General features: G+C 40.0%; 1 protein-coding gene across 11 annotated transcripts in view; it reads left to right on the forward strand.

Annotated features, from left to right (window-relative positions):
- LOC109911602 (zinc finger protein PLAG1-like) overlaps positions 1–22,086 on the forward strand; it is a 126,015-nt gene that overhangs the window by 88,220 nt on the left and 15,709 nt on the right. For 2 of the 11 annotated variants that reach the window (XM_048608334.1, XM_020510933.2), the window contains exons 2-5: positions 9,786–9,915; positions 10,660–10,911; positions 15,165–15,295; positions 15,393–15,601. In XM_048608334.1, coding sequence (XP_048464291.1) covers positions 10,893–10,911; positions 15,165–15,295; positions 15,393–15,601 — 359 coding nt within the window. In that variant the 5' untranslated portion in view covers positions 9,786–9,915; positions 10,660–10,892. Of the gene's footprint in view, positions 1–9,785; positions 9,916–10,659; positions 10,912–11,110; positions 11,212–15,164; positions 15,602–18,271; positions 18,318–22,086 lie in introns of those variants that run through there. The other 9 variants (XM_048608335.1, XM_048608336.1, XM_048608341.1 and 6 more) reach the window with 7 other exon arrangements.

Here is a 22,086-nt window from a genome sequence, read left to right on the forward strand (position 1 = left end):
TCCAGGCACCCACCACCCTCTGTGTGAAAAAGCTTCCCCGCACTTCTCCCCTAAACTTTTGTCCTTTTACCTTCAACCTGTGCCCTTTTGTAGTTGTCCTTTCCACCCTGGGAAAAGCCTTTGACTATCTCTGCCTCTAGTAGTTTTGTAGTTTTGGAGGTTGCCCCTCAGCCTCCACCTTTCCAGTGAAAACAGTTTATCCAACCTTCCCTCACACCTCCAGACCAGGTAACAGCCTGGTAAACCGCTGCACCCTGTCCAAAGCAGTCACGACTTTCTGGTACTGTAGCGACCAGAATGGCATGCAATATTCCAAATGTGGCCTAATTAAAGTTTGTTACAGCTGTAACACAACTTGTCAGTTTTAATATTTGAAGCCACCACCGATGAAGGCAAGTGTGCTGTATACCATCTTGACCACCGTTGTCCACCTGTGTCATCACTTGCAGGGATCTGTGGACCTGTAAACCCAGATCTGTCTGTATGTCAATCCTCCTAAGGGTTCTGCCATTTATTGTATAATTTGCACCTGAATTCAAAATTGCATCACCTCACATTTGTCTGGATTAAATTCCATCTGCCATTTTGTGCCCAAATCTGTAATCTATGTCCCACTGTATCCTTTGACAATTCTCCTCACAATCTGCAACTCCGCCAATTTTAATGTCATCCGCAAACTTACTATTGAGACCACCTACATTTTCTGCCAGATCCCTGTGGAACACCAGTGGTTACTGATCTCCATTCTAAAAAGCACCCTTCCACCACTACTGTCTGCCTTCTATGACCAAACCAGTTTTGTATCCATCCATCTAGCTAGCACACCCCGATCCCATGAGACTCTACCTTTTGTACCAACCTGCCATGAGGTACCTTATCAAATGCCTTATTGACAACATTCACTGCCCTTCCCTCATCAATTATTCTTGTCACCACCTCAAAAAAATTACTTGATGAAGTTGGTGAGACATGACCTTCCACGCACAATCCCAGGCAAAACATAATCTTCTACATAGGGGGTAGTGTCATACCAAACTTGTGCTCAGGGACAGACTGAGACTGTCATCTGGTTGTCCTGGGGAATGAAACCCGAACAGAGACCTGTCGAAAATAAAGTTACTGTTTTCACACCTTGATACAAAAAAGAGACCATTGCGTTTTGAACGCCGACACAGAAAGAAATGACAGTTGAAGCAGTTACTGCTTTGAGGATAAGGAAGAAGACTTTTTTGTATTAGCAACTAAGCAGGATGCTGGTGAGAGCTGATTTTCTATTCAAAAAGTAGAGGATAGAACAGTTGTGATTTTTGGAGATTTAAGAAACAAGAAGTCACCAAGGAGGACCCTGTCGGTGAAAGTATGTTCAAGTGAACTCGCTGAGAGGAATAACTTTCAAAGGACTGGGAGACTCCTCTTGATGTAGCAGGGAGAAGTGAGCCTGCTCAAAAGCTGCAGGTACTTTAGGACTTAGCCTTGTATTGGTACATACCTGTCAAAATTACGGTAAACAAAAAAAAGTTGGAAGTTTCTCAGTTGAATCGGTTAATGTGAAAGTACCTTTTCCCTTAGGTTTGCTGCATCAGTTGCCTTTTCAGTCATGTTTTGATCTTTATTTTGTTGCAGTAAAAGTCTTGAAATGTGAAATTTTGCCATTTTGGTTATTTTCGTTTGTTGTTGGGAATGTCATCACTTTTGATGTCACTGGTTTCTACAGGGACTGTAAAAACTTAGAATGAAATAAGACCTGAGAGACCATATTCCCCTAGACCAAAATAGTTTGTGATGGACACACTATTTATCTTTCTCTTAGAACTTTTTTTTCCACTTGTTCTTGGTTTTTGAGGGACACTGGCATCTCATTTATTGCCCTGAGAATGTTGCTTTCCTCCTTGAATTCCAGTGCTATGATTTGCAATTTTATCTGGAAGATGCTGCGTTCATAATGTAAAAACTTGTAAGATTGACTTTTATTTTAGTTATAAATGCCTTGTGATATATTTCATGCAATAATACTCCTAAATAATGTTCTGTTTGCAGCTAGTTCATCAATGCAGAGGCACTGTATTCACTGCTTCGGTTAGTCACCTATTAGAATACTAAGATGCCTTTGGCTTCACAAGCCCCAGGGTCCAAACCTTCTGTGTTGGACACTTTTTATAATGTGGCCATACTGTAATTTAGCTCTGCATGAAATAAATACCCATTTATACTTGCCATTCAGAATTATTTTATAACAATCGAAAAAGTAGCATTGATTTTTGTGACAAGTCAGTAACTTTTATATTTGCTTAGAATTTCATGTATATGCACAAAGGCCAATCTGTTATTCTGAGACTATGACCCGATTTTAGTTTTTGATTGTCCAGCCAGGAGAAATAATCTGTCAGTGATCACCATGTGAAATCCCACTTCGAATTTTGTAAGAGACTAAAAGAAAACTGCAGATGCTGGAATCCAAGGTAGACAAACAGGAGGCTGGTAGAACACAGCCAGCCAGGCAGCATCTGGAGGAAAGGTGCAGGTCAACATTTCGGGTATTACCCTTCTTTTATAACACTGCTGCGTCATTCTGTTTTCCTGGCAACACTTAATAGAGCTATATTTTAGTTTTAAAAGTATTCAGCAGTGCAATAGAAACAAAGATGTAAACACCCACACTGGTCATAGAATCACTGCAGAAGGATGTATTTGTTAGAAAATGAAATTAATCTTAAAACAATATGTACTGTTTTGCAACTTGTATAATACAACTGCATATTCTGCTCTTCATTATGTGGTAGATAATTCCACCAACTACTCCACGACGATTGCAATGAATGGTGCATCAAATGGATTGGTGCTCTGAGCTCAAATGTTCCCAATTTATATCGGGATGGAAAGATATGGTTGGCAATTTCGGCCGATGTTGCAAAGATAGGTCGGAAAGTTAGGTGTGAGGAGAATTGCTAGTAAGAAGGTTACAAAGAAGCAGAGGTTGGGTGAGAGGGCAACAATGTGGCAAGTGGAGTATAATGGGATAAAATGTGAAATTGGTCATTTTGGCTAAAAAAGAAGCATCCAATTAAATGATGAGCGATTGCAGAGCTTTGCAATGCAGAGGGTTCTGAGCATCCTCATGCAGGAATCCCAACAGGTTAGTGTGCAGCTCCAGCAAGTAATTAGGAAAGCTCATAGAATGTTATTGTTTGCTGCAAGTTAAAAGTAAAACTAAACGGGGAACTGGTGAGACCACATCTGGAGTGCCATGCCAGTATTGGTCAGCTTATTGGTGGAAGGATGTTAATGCTTTGGAGGCAGTTCAGAAGACCAATACCTCAAATGAGTGCATGGTCGTATGAGGGAAGGTTGGATAGGCTTGGCTTGAATCCGTTGGAGTTCAGAAGGGTAAGATGCATCTCTTTTGAAACAAATAAAATCTTGAGGGGTCTTGACACGATCGATGTAGAAAAGAAGTTTCCACTTTATGGGAGGACCCAGATCTAAGGATCACTGTTTAAATGCATGACCCTTGGTTTTTATACCAGAAATGAGACAAAAATAATTCTCTGAAGGTTAAGAGTCTTTTGAACATTATTCTTAATCTGGTGGAAGCAGAGTCATTGAATATTTTCATGACAGATCAAGATAGATTCTTGTTAATCGAAGCAGCGAAAGGTTACCTGGGTAGGTGAGAATGCGGTTTTGATGTTACAATCAGTTTGCTGGAGCAGGCTCAATGGCCTCGTTGGCCTATTTCTGCACCTTGTTCATATTTTTGTAAATGGTTTGCTAGCTTAGGGTAGAACCTTTTCTAGCACCTGAACAATGAGGGCAGTCGTGCGTCAGTTGGGAAAACAGTGAGATTAACAGCGATGAGATTACTGACATCCAGAAAACCGATGTGACGGGAAGCTTGCCAGTGAGCAGCAAGAAGCCTATTTAATACACCTGCATGCCTTTAGTACCCAATCTCACCTCATTGGTATGCATTTTCCTATTCTCCCACATGCCTGAAAACTCGGTGGTGAAAGTGAATCCAGCTCACTGCATACTCCTTCCAGCCTCCATCTTTGTGGGTAGCAAACACCTACACACCCAAACCCATTGAACTTGGCATTGGACATGTACTAGCCTTACCGAATCATCAAAGCCACATCTCCAACCAATTTACCGTATGGATCAGTACTTGAATGCTGCACTTCGGAGCATATTGGCACCTTTAATTTTAATGTTGCTGCTAGGACACTGCACGCAGGAGCAGCATTGACGTTATTGCTTGTACCACAGTGCATGCCACGGCTCTTTATTTGCTCTCTTAGTGGTCACTTACTTGGATGCTCATGGTATTCCTGCCTTGGCTTGCCTTGCTTTTTTGTGCTTTGCCACCTTGGTTAAATCTTAAAGGCTCTCAGTCCTTCTGTCTTTCTTTACCTTTTAGCACAGATACAAAGCCGGATAGCTTGGCAGCAGTGATCAGCTAAGGGGATGGACATGTTACTGCATGGAACAGTGTTATGTAAATGTTATAGCTGTACCCTATGCAAACAGCTCATGCAGCAAGCGCACTGCATACGCTTCGAACAAATGGCCAAGTCTGAAAGTCTATGGAGAGTAATTTTCAATCGGGCCTCGGTCTGGGGTCCTGGCACAGTAACTTAGCAGCATCCGATATCAGTTCAGAGGTGTGAATGAAGCAAGCCAACCAGTTTGATAGTCGTGGGATGGGGGTGGGTGGGTCTGTATTGCTGAGATTACAGGAGTGACCACGATCAGTCTGGCTGGTTGAGTGCAACCAGTCTGGGAGTCATGGGACGTCACTCAGGTCACAGATATCAATCTGGGGCCTAGTCAGTCATGAATTGGAGCTGCCCGTCCAAGTCAATAGAGGGTGGATGGGGTGGACAGTCAATTCTTGAGGGGGGAGGGGTTTACTGAATGAACATCTAGGGGGTTAGCAGGGGTCACTGGTGTGGTAAGTTAATTCTGGAAATTGAAGGCAGCATGCTGGGATACAGAAGGGTACAATAATTAAAGGGAGAAACCAGATCATGTACGGGCATGGGGAAACAATAGTATATTGAAGGACTTCGAATGAGTGTGGTTGACTTATGACTAAACTGTACATCTGGGGCTCGGTGCAATGTTGGGAGCTGAAGTTACCATTCAAATGGGTGTGTGGAATGTGTGAAAGCATTGTATTGGGCGCAACAGGGACTGCAAGGAAGAAAGGAACATGGAGGTTCAGAGGGCCCCTTTGATTACTGAGCTGAGCCTGCAACTGACTCTGCCAAACCTGACCCTGCATTGTCCTCCACACTCACATGAAATGCAAATATGCAATGGAAATGGACAGTGGCTGTGACCATACTCAAAGTGGGTGAAGCAAATTTTTCTGGATGCCAGAGCACACAGGCTCTACTTGAACAATGTGAGGCCCTTCAAGGGGCAGTAGTATTGTTCATGCACTTTGAAAGTACAGGTTGAAGTCATCTGTAATCATAGCACTCTGCATGTGAAATGCATTCTATGTCCAACAGTGTGCGCTAAAAACCCTAGTCACAAATAATCCTGACCATGTCGTTGGTCGTTGCAAGTTGATCATAGTCAACGTGAAGCTGAAGTAATCACACGTCATTCTAAAAGTGTTGCCCACAGTCCACAATTCTCAAAGACAATCCAAGATCCCATAGGCTGCACAAGGAGTGCAACTGACTTCCTCTCGCCTTGAACTGGAAGTATTTGCCAACATGCTGTAATAAGCAATGCTACTTAATGTGATTGCTCGTGGTGGGGGACCAAGGCATTAGTGATCTTACAGCATTTATAATCACCTACTTTATTTGTGTGACATGATTTGTGCTGCACTCATTGGCAAAGTTCCTTGTAGAGGCATTTCGTGGCCTTGCTTGTTAGAGGCTTCCATTCTGTCTGTTTGGAGGACTGTGCTAAATCATCATTTGTGTGTGATGTGAGTGCTGACTGCTCAGGACTTGTTCCATATCTGATATTCTCCATACTGGTTCATTGGATTCATGACCAATGCATCCAGCCACAGCAGGGGACATTGTTGCTGTTACTCTGGTGTAATGAAGGCAAAGAGAATTTGAAGAGGAACAGATGTATTAGCAAGCCCAGGATCAGCAGCAACCTCCTGTGGCTGCCAAACAGCCTCCACAATAGGGAGTCGCAGCCGAATGAGGATTGGGTACAGGAGGCCCAGGGTCTATTGTTCTTGGTGTCACTTCCTCCAGATGAACGAGGTGTTGTGTTGCTGCAGACTGAGATGTCCCAGGACACTGTCATTGAATTATACCAACTGCTGGAGTGGGACCTGTTACCTGAAGAAGTGAGTGGTCATCATGGTGACAGCTGCTCTAAACCTTTGTAAAACTCCCTGCATTCAAGGATCCACTGGGGACCTTTATGGGAACTCTCAAACTAGGATTCAGAAATGTATCAAAGCAGTTAACTAATGCAATTAGTGCCAGATCTCTCAATTTTAACTGATTTTCCTGTGATGAGATAAATATTGCAGCCTGCAAAGTGGGCTTTGGAAGTATAGCTGGATTCTCCCAGGTGCAGGGCTTCATAAGTTGTACACATGTCAAGTCTAGAGCATCGTTCACTTTATCAACAGAAAAGGATTTCATTTAATCAATGCACATGTTATCTGTGATCATTGGTACCACTCCAAATTTGCAGCAGGTACCCTGGGAGATGCCATCATGCCTATATTCTTGTGAACTCTTGTGTTCCTGCTATGTTTCAAGGGCTGGATGTCTTTCAAGTATATTTATTGAGAGACGAGGACTGCCCTTTGTAACCATGATTGATGATTCTAATGTAATCCCCTGATTTGAAGTAGTCTGGGGGAGCCTTATGGTACACGTTGAATGCTGAGTCCAACACAACTGGAGCGAGTAATGAAGAGATGTGATGGATTCTGAAGAGCTGGGCGAGCTGCAGCATTTTCCTGAGGAGGAGGATGATGACATTGAGTGAGGTGAAGCATCACCTTCTGCTTGATAGAGTGCTGCAACATAAGGCACAACAAGACAGACAGGGCTTAATGGACAAGTATTTCCAATAGATTTGAGCTGGCTGCAGTGATCACTCATTGGCTTTCAAACAACAAATTTATAATCCATTAGTTCCAATCTGTTCCCAGAAGCCAATGCAGCTTTTCTTTGTGTACAGTTATGCAATTGGATTTGCAATGAAGTGTCGATTGTGCCGCGTATATGTCCCCAGAGATGATATTTTTAAAAATTGCCTCCACTATGTGTATCGTGAAGGGCAGTTCCTGACTGGCAGCACTTGTTCTTGCATATGGCTGGAGTTTAAAAATGGCTCTGGTGATCCCAGGAAGTCCCAACAGCAGTGAGTGCTTCCACTGTTGCTGAGAGGGCTGCCATGGAGAGAACTTGCTAGCGGTCACTAAGAGAAACCTCAATGAAAGTCATCAAATCAACAGTTAACCCGAAACAACTGCGGATGCTGTTAATCCGGAACAAAGTTGCTGGAAAAGCTCAGCAGGTCTGGCGGCATCTGTGAAGGAAAAAACAGAGTTAATGTTTCGGGTCTGGTGACCCTTCCTCAGAACAGGACCTGAAACGTTAACTGTTTTTTCCTTTACAGATGCTGCTAGACCTGCTGAGCTTTTCCAGCAATTTTGTTTTTGTTCTTAATTAATTTCTGGTGATCTTCAGCCCTTGATAACAGTGGAGGAGCTGAGAGAGCTATTGTGCGTTAGATTTTAGTGTTGTCAGTGTGAATAGGTAAAAATTAACTTTGTTTCCCAATGTTGTCACCAAAGAGCAGCATGGAAGTGAGAAATAGGAAGGAGCAATTATGTAACGTGCAAAACATAAACTTTAAACTTGGGCTGTGACACAGTAGGATCGAGGGGCCCCGGTTCAAGCCCTACCTGCTCCAGAGGTGTGCAATAGCATCTCTGAACAAGTTGATTAGAAAAATAGGTTAAATAAAACAAAATATATAAATTCCAATGCAATAGCTGTGTCCAGGCAACATGTACCACAACTGCATAGATACAGCTAAATATATTACAATGTACTATATATAGCCTACAGCTGCCACAATGTAGCATTGAAGAGACTGTCTATAATGACCAAACATACCATTCAAAACAGAATTTTGGATATCTATGTGTAGCTGTATGTAATATCAAATTGTAATAATATAGTGCTGGCAACAAAACAAAATATCCTAAGGTGTTCCACTGAGACTTATTAAGCCAGGATTGACATTGAGCCATATGAGACTTTGGAACTGGTGACCAAGTGCTTTATCAGAGGTAGGTTTCAAGCAGCATCTTAATGGTAAAGAAATTGCTGGAAAGGGTTTGGAGGGAATTCCAGTGGTTCGGGCTTTGGCAGCTGAAGGCATGGCTCCTATGGTGGAGTGATGACATTGGGAATGCTCAAGAGACCGCACACGCATACGTGTGCACGCACACACACTGCCAAATAATAAATATGCATTTAAATTTGAGTTCATCTTACATATGATTAACAACTGTCTTGGACTCAGTTTCTGTGACAGTTCAGCTGAGATCAGTGGTCAAATTACTGTTTTATTTGCTCAGTGCTTCTCCTACCACCTAGTGGGGATTTTGTGCTATTAACAGAAACAGGAAATATATTTGGCGTACTTGGCACAACTTTCGGAAATGTCTTGTTAAGATTTTTAAAAGTTTTCATGCTAAATGTGCCAGTGACATGGTTATACATTATGGCTAGAAGATAGGAAGCATTGTGGTTTGTATACAAAATTATGAAAAACATATTTTTTTAATAATCCTGCACTTATTAAAACAAGCTGAACGCCTTGCAAAGTCTTTGTGTCCCAAAATAATATTGTCAGCAGTTAATTTTCATAATAGCTAGTTATTTTCAGGCTTTGATTCATTTCATGCAAAACAGCATTGTCACACTGAGAAGCACATTGCAGTTGAATTTAAATAAATCAAAACTCCATAATAGCAAATGCCTGCCCTGTTTAAATTTGGTTACCGTCCTTAAAGAAATTCATGAAAAGGCACTGATTAGCAGTGGTTCATTTCAGCGTTTATGAAAATGAAATTCAAAATTAAGTTAAATTTTGATTAGAATGCAGCTTGAGCGTTTATACAATATCACCAGAATTACCTGATTGTAACCAAGTCCCCATTAGGTTGTCCCTCAGGGGTTTGAAACAACAAACTTATGAAATGCTTAAAGGATTGTTTGCAATATTACACTGTTAATTTGCTTAATTTTGCAACCTGACTTCAGCTGATAAGTGAGATCCAATATTATTTAATTTGCATATTATAATAGTCAATGGGGGGAACTGCAATACCTCATCATGAGACATATGTATTAGTTATTAGTTACAAAGAAAGCCTGGATTTGGGTCACTGGCAATTATTCTTGTGATTATAGAAAGTTTAGTGAATAATATTGGAGATCACAATTTTTAATGTCAATTAGGAATCATCTTTGAATCCAAATTCCTCAGTCTTGTGGACATGACTGTGGGTTTCCCTGTTAAAACAGAGATCATTTGAAAAGTTCTGTGAAAATGTTTCCACACCAGAAATATTGCTTGAAGATAAGAGTCCATATCTGCTTAGAATTGAGTATGTGTTGTCAGGGTAAAGTAATCGGCATTGTAACTGAGAGGACTTCAAAATAGAACTGGACAGTGCTACATTACAAAAAGGGGTTTTGTTCACTAAACAGCACTGCTTACTGAAAAGGTGATTCAATGTTTCTAATTAGTGGGATTTTATTCCTGTGCAGGTCAGTAAAAAAGATGTGCAGCAACACTTCCTGGTGTCCTCCAACAAGAATTGTTGGAACTGGCTGAAAAAGAATTGTCTTGGCAGCACCAAAGGAGATTATTATACATGTGGAGCAAGTCATGCCAAAGGTAAATTCTTCAGTTAGTATGATGTACTTATTTGTATTTAACAAAAATACACGAATGTCCCTGAAATAACTTGTTTAATTTTCAGTTCAAGTAGTTTTAATTTGTGCTGCATGTAACTCTGAAGATCCGTTGAGATGAGGAGTCTCTTCACTCAGAGAATTGGGAAACGCATGCTTCATCATTGAGTACGTGCAAGGCAATGACTGATGTTTTTTGAATTTTCAAGGAATTGAGGGAATGGGCAGAAATCTAAAACTGAGGCAGAGGATTGAATGGCAGAGCAGACTTGAGGGTATACTTTTGCTTTTTCTGTTCTCATGTTCATAATGTTTTGACATCCAAGAATTCCAGCATCTTGTTGGCTCTTGAAGCTTTGTGACAGTATAGATTTGCTAATAAGTGTCTCACCAGCTGGAAGATGTCTTGAAGTGAATGGTTACCTCTTCTGCTGTCTGGCCTTCCTCGATAGTATCCTTGACTGTGATATTGGCACCCAACCGAGACAAATCATAAACTCTTCAGAAATCCTTGTCATCCAGGCACTACTTCCAGTCCTAAGTAATTGTTATTCATTTAGTTAACTTTATTGAAGGTTCTTGCTGCATTTTGAGCATGTGGCGTAATTCTGTTATGCACTTTGAAGCAACTGGAAATCGGAAACATGGAGAAATTGGTCATGAAGCATTAGATGGTTAGTTGCTTTGCATGGGGCAGATTGAAATCTCTGTGTTTTTCCCTATGCAGATCTCGTTGGGAAATGCATCTCCTGTGACTGAGAGAGAAGGCGTACAATTGTTTCCCAGGCCTCCGCTGTTCCCAGTTAATAAGTGGTTATTCAGAAGTATAGAGCAGAGGCCTGGCAACATATTCCACCTCTTTTGGTAGATGTCAAGTGCAGATCAGATACTTGACCAGAGAGTTATGACTGATCGGGATAATTGTTCAGGGGTGAATATCAACCTGTGTCCCTCCACTTCATGACGCCTCCACTGCACTGTAAGTTTGATCATTATCCTCTCACCGCATAGTAATTAATTCAGAAAATATCTTGTTAAATTAAGCACACAGTCACTTAGACAGAAGCTTTTGCTTTTTCCTTGATAAAGACACAGATTCATTGATAGCGATTTATGCCAGCAGCCATGGAATAGTTGGCTGTATAGGACCACAAAGAATGACCTGGAATCTATACTTTCCAGAGCGGTAATCTGCAGCATGTTCTGAGACGCATACTCCAGGATAAATTCCACAATGGCCTTGGGTATAAAGCTATATCTTGTAGCCAAGTCCCAAAAGGTAAGGCAGCTGTAAACTTAACATGAAGCATTTGCTGGAAACTGCAGCAGTCTTCATTCACCAGGTTGCCACACGTGCTGTGTACCTATTTTTAAAGGTTCTGAAAGAAAAGAATGGGCCAAGTTCCAAAATTTAAAAAGGAAAGACATTAATTTTGCAATCACTGTTTTTGGAAACATTGAAATCGAAGAAACACGGTAACAAATATGCGCACAGCCGTGGCCAACAAATAGCAATGTCATTGTGACTGGATAATTTGTTTATTAGTGATGTTGGCTGAGGAATGCATGTTGACTGGGATACCAAGGAAAGCTCTTCCTCTTTTTATTTTGAATAATGCCATGGGGATGTTGAATGCTCGAGGGGCTGAATTATACAGACTGTGCAGGGGTTTTAAGTTAGTGGCCAAGCATTGTACTGGGTCTGTTGGTTACAGGGATCAGTTATTAAGGCAGTGAAATTAGTAAAAATAAGGATGAGAAATTTAAAATGCAGGGGTTGCTAGATCGGTGGTGAAAGAGAACGGGGTGAAAAGATGAACAGAGCTCGAGCAGTGGAGTTTTGGATGAGTTCAAGTTCATGTTTAAGGTCGATGTCGTGCCAAACAAATGGGGCTGTGTTGTCCTGGCAGTGTCAGGATTTGAATGTCCAAGGATTTCTGTCATCCTGGCCAAGGGAGAGTATTCCGTCACACTTGTGACATGTACCTTTTATAGATCGGGTGCATAAGCCTTGGGGAGTTACTAAGTGAAATATCCACCTCAGATTCCCAGCCTCTGACCTGCTGCAGTTGAGTTCCTGGTTGCTGTTGCTGTTGCCGGTGACGGATTCACTGATGGTCATTCCATTGAACATCAAAGAGAAATAGCAAGATTCTATCTCTTCCTGTCAAAGGCCATTCCTTGGCACTGTGTGGCACAAATTTGGCTTGTTGCTTGAGGTCTTCCTCAAGAACTTTGTACCAAAAAACCTTACTGACTTCCAGTTGATCTCATCTGAATTATAAAATTTGAGTTCCTGGATTCCCAACAAGGAGTATCTGGCTTTAAAGGAGCAGGTCAGATTAACTAAAATATACAAGTTATACTTCAGATTATTTATGAACAATATCATAGCAGATCTGCTGATTATTTATTAAATCATTGTAATGGCAGCTACCTCTGACACCATAATGATATCAGTTTCTTTGTGTACTATAAAACAACTGAAATGCTTGGTTAATTATCAGCCCAGAGATTACGGATGTTACGAACAATTTTTAAGGCATGGCACACACTAGGAAATGTTTTAGGCAGATAATTGCAAAAACAGATGGATAGGAGACATTCAATGGAGAGCTCTTACCCAGCGATGAACTGTTAGGATTTGTATTGTTATCTAGAATCCTGTCTGCATGGGTTATTTCCCCTGTCATATTGATCAGTAAGGACAAAGTCATCATAGTCTTAATGGACCATAGCACTGCCCTCTCATTAAAGAGAGCTGACTGTTGGTCGTTTAACCTGACAGTCACCGTGCCTCAGGCAAGGGGTGAGTTGGAGAAGATGGGACCTTCACAGTAACCTCAGCCAGTTCTTCCATAATAATGTTGATGCTGCTTCTGTAACAAGTTTATTGTCATTGAAAGAGTCATACAGCATGGAAACAGACCCTTTGGTTCAATTCCTCCTGGCTGACCAGAAACCCAAAACTGGCCTAGTCGCATTTCCCAGCATTTGGCCCATATCCCTCTAAATCCTTCCCATTCATATACCCATCCAGATGCCTTTTTAAATGCTGTGTTAGTACCAGTCTCCACCACTTCCTCTGGCAGCTCATTCCATGCATGCACCATCCTCTGCCTGAAAAAGTTACCCCTCAGGTCCTTGCTTTAAATCTTTTCCCTTCTCACCTTAAACCTATGCCCTGATGTTTTGGACTCCCCCACCCTAGGAAAAAGACCTTGACTATTCACCCTATCCGTGCCCATTATAATTTTATAAACCTCTGTAAGGTCTCCTCTCAGCTTCTATGCTCCAGGGAATAAAGCCCCAGTCTGTTCAGCCTCTCCCAATAATTGAAACCCTCCAATTCCAACAACATCTTTGTAAATCTTTCTGCACCCTCTTAAGTTTAATTACATCCTTCCTATAGAAGGGCAACCAGAATCGTACAGTATTCTAAAAGTGGCCTCACCAATGTCCTGTAGAGCCAACAACATGACAATTAATTTGTGTATACTCATTGTTCTGACCAGTGAAGGTAAGTATGCCAAACACCGTCTTCACCACTGTCTACCTGTGACTCCACTTTCAAGGAACTATGAACCTGCACCTCTAGGTCTCTTTGTTTGGTACCACTCCCCAGGGCACTACCGTTAACTGTATAAGCCCTCCCCTAGTTTGCCTTACCAAAATGCAACGCTTCGCGTTTATGTAAAAACAGATTTGGGGAGTTGGGAAGTTGTTGCAATACAAAAGGATTCATTTTTCCTTTTTTAAAAAAAATTTAAAAGGTTGAATTCGCATTCCTACCTTTTTTTGAAGTCTTTCCAAGCTTTAAACCAGCAGTGAATTTGCTAGAATCCTGCAGCTCGTGGTTATAGCAGAAACATAAACTCATTTTGGTGAGTCTATAATTTTGCAATTGGCGTAAGGTCCATTGTTTGAGTGATTGCTTTATAATGAACAATTTGGATCAAAAAAATTTAACTTTGCATACAGAACCACACAATCCTGTTTCAGCACGCAATCCAAGCTAAGCTAAGTTCATAAATTTCTGTTCAGACTACAAGGAAAACAGATGCACTTATACAACGTGTTACATCTCAAACATCTTAAAATGCTTTCTTTGCGCTGAATACTTAATCCACTTCAAAGGAATAGTGTAGGTAAGCACAGTAGCCAATTAGTGTAAGTATATGCCATGAACAGCAATGAAATGAATGACCAGTTGACTTGTTTTGATGGTGGCGTTTGAGGGAAGAATGCTGGTAAGACTACCTGGAGAAATTTCTGCTGTTTGAATAGCAGCGTGGCATTTAAACCATTGGTGTCAACAGTGCCTTATGCCCTTTTAAAAGGAGACCTGTTTGGAAAACAAGCCCTTCCTCAAGTCCTGGTTTGTTGCATGGACTGTTGGCTGAAGGTTTGATCCCACAATTTTCTGTCAGTGGAAGTGTGCCTTTTATTCATTATTTTGCAACAACTTCAGATTTGCGTCAGCAGAGTTCGTCCACCTTCAAAAATAATACTTCAAAAGTTTCATTTCATTAACAACTGAAAGAATCTGAGATTTTAATTCTCAAAGATTAGAATATAGGCATCTTTGTCAAGGTTTCCTGTGTACACTTAGCTGCTTATGTTTTCATTATTTCATTTTCTTTTTAAGTGGCTTCCATGTTTTTTAACACTTTTGAACCAAGGCGTATATAGATGGAAATCTATAATCAGCTTTTACTGGTGTCACTTCGTCAATGAACCTATCTGAAATACAGAAAGGGCTGCCAAAATTGACTTGCTTTCTTATTTTCCTTGTCTCAAGCTTTCATCCCCCCCCTTGTGGGGAGGTATCTAGTTGCTCTCTTCCTGCTATTTTGGTATGGATTTACTCATTGCAAGTAAGGGAAATCATTGCCTATAACATCTAGAAACGGTACGTTGGCTCTCAAACCAGTGTGCCTTGAATTCAACCTTTACTCCATGTTCCTGATGAGTTGAGTGAAAGTAAGCTACATGTAGATTGCTCTTAAGAAATGTGCAGTGTATGTTTTGAGGGCTAATATTGTGTGATTTTCAATCAGAATTATGTATATTAAATTGTTTTTGACCAGAGATGTGTTTGATCATGAAAATAAGATGGAAGGCTGAATATCTTGTATAGTTAGTCCAATGGTGATTAATAAATGAAGGTTCACAGACATCATGATTTTCATGTTTAGAAATGTTAATCTTTGTATTTAATTTGACTTTTAGGCATAAGATTTCTCTACTCCTCCCAAATTGCTGAAGCAACCTTAAACTCTGGATGCAACAGGTATCTATCAACTGGAAGTGATCATAATACACAGACTGAAAACACAGGAAATACACTTGGTAGCGAGAAGGTGGGTAAAGCCCCATTTTTCTAGGGACTTGGCCTGTAAGGCTGCAATGGCAACTGTTGCCACTGATGACCTAAGTCAAATCACAATTACAAAACAGAAGGAAGATGCGCAGAAGGTGTTAGAAGCCAAATGGAAAGGGAAGGAGTCAAAGCCAAGGAGAACCCTTGAGTGCCTGATCTGCGGAGCATTCTTCAGCAGTGTTGACAAACTTAAAGTCCATTCTTACTCTCACACAGGAGAGAGGCCCTACACGTGCTCACACCCGGAGTGCACTAAAGCCTTTGTGTCCAAGTATAAACTTCTCAGGTATGGGAAGCTGAATGGAAATAGTGCCCTAAAAACCTGTTTATCAAATGTATTTAATCCTTTGAGGACGCAGTTTTCAATGATAACTTGTAACATGTATACCTTCTTTAGCTTTTAAAATTGGTTTTGGAACATTGTAACAAATTACAAAACTTAACTGCAATCAAATCAAGTAAAAACAGTGTGAACTATATTTTATAAATAGCTGAAACCTGCTTTTAATAACTTTGCAGAAATGCCACTGTAGTCCTCAAAGGGTTAACTTAAGTATCTACACCTCCTTCAGGCTTAATGAGGATTCTTGCAAGCCATCTGCTAAAGACCACTCCACTTCTGACCATTGCCTGCTCCAGTGATTTCCTGCATAAAGTGATGTCACACAATAAAGCAAGGTTATCATATGCTGTTTGGCTATCATTACAAATGAGATGTCAAATTATTTCCTGGCACCCATTGTTTAAAAGAGAATCTTTAAACATGTGTGTTTCAAATTATGCATACAATATTGGCTAGGAACCCTACAATGATTCCAAAAGGAAGCCATACCAAATCATCAACTGTGTACCACGTTACAAAAATTGGGCTTTATTTAGATCAATGTTTTGAATTTTCATTTCTTACCTTGTATCTGTTAGCCACATAGCATATACACTGAAAATATTTCAAACCAGAATGGCAATTTACTACCATTTTGTTTATTGCTTCTACTTTCATACCAGGTGATACTGGAATGCAAAATTCACAGCGGTTTTATTTCTAAGGGTGGCAGAGGTGAAGGACAGGATAATGTATCAGTGAGAAATAATTAAAAGAGGATAACGTTGCTGCCACTGAACATTATACTGATGTTATAACAGTCAGGAAAATAACTGCACAACAGAGAGCCAGGATACAGCAGTGTAAGGTTGGGAGTAAGATCGAGAAATGGAAGACTGCAGTTGTCTTTTATTTTTTTTAAAGATAGGAATAAGAATCCAGATCTAAAAAGATAGTAATGCACACTTCAGTTACAGAACAATCCTGTTGTTTATATAAATATCCATCACTGATCATGCTGACGAATCGAACAATGGTAGCTGTGGAAGGTAGTTTATAGTACAATGTTAGTTCCTCTTTTATCAGACCCTTAGCAAATGCTAACTGACATTTGAAAATGGGATGTTAACTTTCTGGTGATAATTTTAAAAACATTATTGCTGTTACAGAGTGCAGCTGATAACCAATTTTGCCAGACTTATCCATTCTCTACCAATAATTATTAGACTCCTTGAAGGCAGATGATGGGGAATAGAACAGACTGTTAAATAAACGCTTATAGGAGTATTTACGTAGGTACACATTACAAAGATGTTCCTTATAACCTGATAGACTGAAACATTTGCCTGTCATATTTATTGGAGCACAGCTAATGTCCACCAGCAACATACGATTTAAAACCATTACTAGATTCTTGCTGTCTTTGTAAATAAAAATTGGTTAATATGTCCAATCCAAATTTTGAAATAAATTGCGTCAAAACCTCCATAGTCTGTACAAGGCATTACCTTGCAAGACACCCTCTCCCAAGGAATACTCACAGTTTCTTCACGTGCATATCTTATTGTAAAAAAAACTGGTGATTTGCATTCGGCCATGTAATTTCAGATGCTTTCTTTTTCCAGCCGTTCTTTCAAATCAACAAGGTCAGTCTGTAACGTTGCCTCACTTGCATCTTTGTTCATTAACTTGTAAGGAGCAATTAAAAGACTATCCTCAATACACGTCCTACTCAAAGAACATTAATCTAGTCACTTTATCAATGCTTCGTATGCTCCTCTTGTTCATAGATGTTCTGATGCAGTTCATTTCATGATAATTCGGATAGGTAAGAATGGAAAATGTTCTCTCCTGCTTGGGGAGGTGTGGGGGGCGCGGAGGGTGTGAGGACCGCAGTGGATATGGAACTCTACTTATCAAATATTTTCAGTGACATTCTAGAAACTGGGTAGGCAGATGGTTTTACTCATAATCTGTGCTAAATTAGCAGAGTTCAGTTGAGAAGAATAAACTAAAAGCTCAGTTTACAAATAGCTTATGAAGTGTAAAACTGGAGAATGAGCCAAGTTTTCAGTTTTGTATCACAAGACCAAGGGTAGGCAGTTCAGTATTGAAAAAGCCAAATCTAAGCCTATTACAGGTGTCTAGCTCCACACTAAGAGATGTCGATTTGCGTAGCATTCTGAAGCTCACTTAATTTTTCATCCTCACTTGTTCTTGTGTGATGGGGGGTGTGAAATGAATGAAAACCAGCTCTTATCTGACTAAGGGAGGAAGTTAATTGGTAAACCCCACATGTTTCTTCTGTGACAAGTTGCACAGGTTGTTTACAGGGGACCACATAACAAAATACTCTATTAAAAGATTTTAGAGAGTTTAGTTTGGCAAATCAAAGCTTAATTTTTATTGTATTTTTTATCCATAAGTGAATGGAAACTAAGTTTTGGTTTAGCCATGCATTTTAAACAGGTCATATTGAGGTTTGTGCCTGATAAGATTTATAAATTTCTGTAATATACTTTTTAAAACTTGTTCCTTCATTTATTTGTTTAGGTGATAGTATAAGAACATTCCTTTTTCCTGATGACATTGTTTCACTGCCAGTTGTTTGGCCACTTTCATGCTCAATCCTCCCATCTCAACTGTAACTGATCAGATGCAGATTTTCATGTCTCACTTGGTGAGTGTGATTTTCTCTGTATCAGACTTTCTGAGCCCATTTATCAATGATAGCATAATAAGGAGAAATTTGACACAGTCAGTGGGAATTTAGAATTTGCTGAACTCGGTACTGCAATGGATCACTTTGATCTTAGGCCCATTCATAATTTTAAGTTTTCTATACTCTGCTCCAAGTATTCAAAAAAAGCAACAAAACGTAAAGAATGATTGAAGTATCAAATGCAAAGGCCAAGAAAAATCTCAGCTCACAGCATCTCTTGTATACTATAGTGCGTAATGCCAACAACGAGAAGGTTACCAGCAGAAAGCTGCAAACCTGCTGCTAATTGTTGGAATCGTGTGGTTCAATGGAAACAATGTTAAAAGTTTGTTCTTTATTTACAAGCACAATCCATAGCGTTCATCATAAATGGTTAAAAATGATTGGAAAGCAGCAGAATTGAACACAGCAGAATATCACAGAAGTAAAATACCATGCATGTTGGAAATCTGAAATAAGAACACAAAGTGCTAGTGGCATAACCCATTACTGTTTAATTCTAGTAAAATTCCATCATGCTTCTAGCATGGAAGCTGGACATTTTAAATTCTAACTTGAAATCTAAAATGTTTTGACTTATAGGAATTTGGGATATGAAAAATGAATGCAATAGGAAAAGCCTACTTGGCCTATCATCCCACTGCCTTGCACAAACCACAAAGAATCTAACCTATAATGGACTCTCTGAATGAGATAACTTTGTGCATTTATCTTTTTTAAATAAATGCTCTCTGCCTCTCGAGTTTTTTAAATTTTTAAGATTCAAGTTTTTAAACGATCTTCGCGTCTTCACTGTTCAACTCTGACCTGATTTTAATGAAGATGATGCTTTCCTTTCGACCCAATAGAATCTCAGTGTCTCATGGATAACTTGATTATCTTAGGTTCGCTCCTACGGTCATCAATTCAGTTCCTAATAAGATCATAAATAGGAGTAGGATTTGATGCATTGAGACTGCTTCTCATTTGATAAGATAATGACTGATCTGATTGTAGCCTTAACTTTATTTTCTTGTTGGATCCCAGTACCCTTATTCCAGGAATCAGCCTCATGATCCTTCTTTGACTTTTTCCCAATGCAAGTATAGCCCTCCTTCAGGAAGGTGATGAAAATTGTACGCAGTACTCAAAAGTATAGACTCTCGATTCCCAGCACGGTTGAAGTGAGACTTCCCTACTTTTATTGTCCATTACCCTTGTGATAAAGGCCAGTGTTCCATTTGGAGTAAGATAGCCCTCAAGACTGCGAGTGGGAGCAAAGGAAAGAGGTGCACTGATTCTAACAGTGCTGGAAAACCTTGTGTGCGTGTAGGATGCACAGGCCACCAGACAAGAAGTCATAACAAACAATGGTTGCGGTGAACTTCATAACATTAAGTGGAGTTAACGTTTAGTAAGGATTGATCCTACAGTATTCCAATTTGTCATTTCGACAGTGATCTGTTTTTCCTGGCTCTGTTTCCAGCTTGTTAACTGATCCTCTAGGCTTTCATCACCCCATTACCATGACATTACCATTACCTTTTGCAGTATTTTCTTTATGTGACACTTTGTTGATTGCTTTAAGGAAATATAAATACACCACATCAACTGGTTCCCCTTTACACACCTTGCTTGATACATCCTCAAAGAATTCTAACAATCGAACAAAATTTCCCTTTCACAAATATATGTTGACTCGGGTGGATTGAACTATGATTGTCTAAATGTCCTTCTACTACCACCTTAGTAATAGATTTTAGCAATTTCTGGCCAATAGAAACCTGCTTTTTGTCTCCGTCCTTTTCTAATAGTTGTATTACATTTGCAGGTTTCCATTCTGCTCGGATCTTTCTAAAGTCTAGGGAACTTTTGGAGGTTTATAGTCACACATCCTCATCTTTGCAGCCACTTCATTCAGGATTTTAGGATGCAGGACTAGGGCATCTGAGAGCCTTTAGTCCCATTAGTTTTCTCAGAGCTTTTTCTTGAGTGATTGTGGTGGTTTCCTGCGTCCTTCTGGCTTGTCATTGTGTGGTGTTTTGGAGTGCTTTTGTACAGACTGGGAGAAATTAGTCTCGCTATGGAACCAATGCTTAACTTAGCTACTCTCTCCATTTTTCTAAATGTTCCAAATGATGATTGTATTGTCTGCTTTAAATTTCTTTCTAGCTTTCTCTTGTACTTCAATTTTGCCTACTTGAGATTTTCTTTGTCATCCTTTGCAGGTTCTTCATATTTTCCTGAACTGTTGTTTGTTTAACTTTTATTGTTAGAAATTTAATGCAATTTTTATTTCACCAGTACCAAATTTAGCTTCCTCCCATATATGAAGGATAAAAATGTTAAAAACTCACCAATTGCCTGCCTGTTAAGCAAATTGAAGCCATTAATGCTCACCAGCTTCTGCAGGCTTAAAAAGTATATAAAAAGCAACACCACCTTCACTCTGTGTGCCCAGAATTCCCATTCTAACACTTATACCTCCTCATACTTGGGCCTTGACCCACTGTGTAATAGCAAAATCTATTTATAGAGAGTTGATGACTCTCACCCAACAGTCACAACTGCTAAGCCAGCTTTCTGCTGCAGTGATTTAACGCTTTCTTGACACTTAACACCCTCTTGACACTTCACACTTTCAAACGTATCATTTATTTATAAATAAATGCTGCTGCCAGGCGGTTTCAATTAACTAGGCTCCTTAACCATCTTGTAGTTTTAAACTTCCAAGTCAGAGTGCTGATCTAAATTATAAGTTGACAAAAACTTCCACCTGCAGCACATTCCCAAGTTTGCACTTGTACTTCATGGCATTAGGCCTAACCTCTTACAACTAAGACATCACTACAGATGTATTTAATAGATTGGCCACTTTTCTCCTCTGCCACATTAATTCAATAGTGATAAGCATATGTACATGACAAACAGGAGGAGGAGTAAGCAATTCATTCCCTCAAGCCTACACCAACATTGAACAAGATCATGGCTGATCTGCCTAAGCCTCAACTCCTCTTTCATGCCATTTGCTCAACTCCCTGATCATTCAGAAGTCTATCTACACAGATCTAGCCTCCACAGAACTCTAGAGTAGAGCTTCTCAAACATTCACTACCCTCTGAGACGAGAAATTCCTTTTCTCAAGCGTCACTGCTTCAATCAGCATTTATTGCTCATCCCTAATAGTGAGACTAGTAATAGCAGTTAAGAGTCAACTATGTTGCTGTAGATCTGAAGTCACAATAGGCCAGACAAGGTAAGAATATAAGTTACCTTACCGAAGGGACTTTAGTGAATGAGGTGGGTCTCTCTGACAATTGACAATGATTTCATGGTTATAATTAGACCGTTCATTGCAGAGTTTTCGTGAGTTCAGATTTCACCATCTGCCATGGCAGGATTTGAACTCGTGTTCCTAGAACATTACCTGGGTCTGTTACTGGTTCAGTGTCAATACCAGATTGCCTCCCCAATCTCTCTTCTGTTCTTATCTTTCCTCATTGAACTTGACCCGTTCTAACCTTTGGTACTGTCAGCCACATTATTTTCCTCTTTTTCAACTGAATGAGATTGTTGTTACTTGATTACTGTTTACTGTTACTTGCTGTTTATCTTTCTAATTTTTTGTTGCATTGGCGTAGTAGCTTTTAGTGATGCATCTCCCAAGATTTCTTCAGCTGACCACCCATCCCAATCTCCCACCATTTAAGAAATATTCTGCCTTTTTTTTTACCAAAGTGAATAGTAT

Source organism: Rhincodon typus, chromosome 19 (genome assembly GCF_021869965.1).
Source record: "Rhincodon typus isolate 14 chromosome 19, sRhiTyp1.1, whole genome shotgun sequence".
Taxonomy (NCBI): Eukaryota; Metazoa; Chordata; class Chondrichthyes; order Orectolobiformes; family Rhincodontidae; genus Rhincodon; species Rhincodon typus.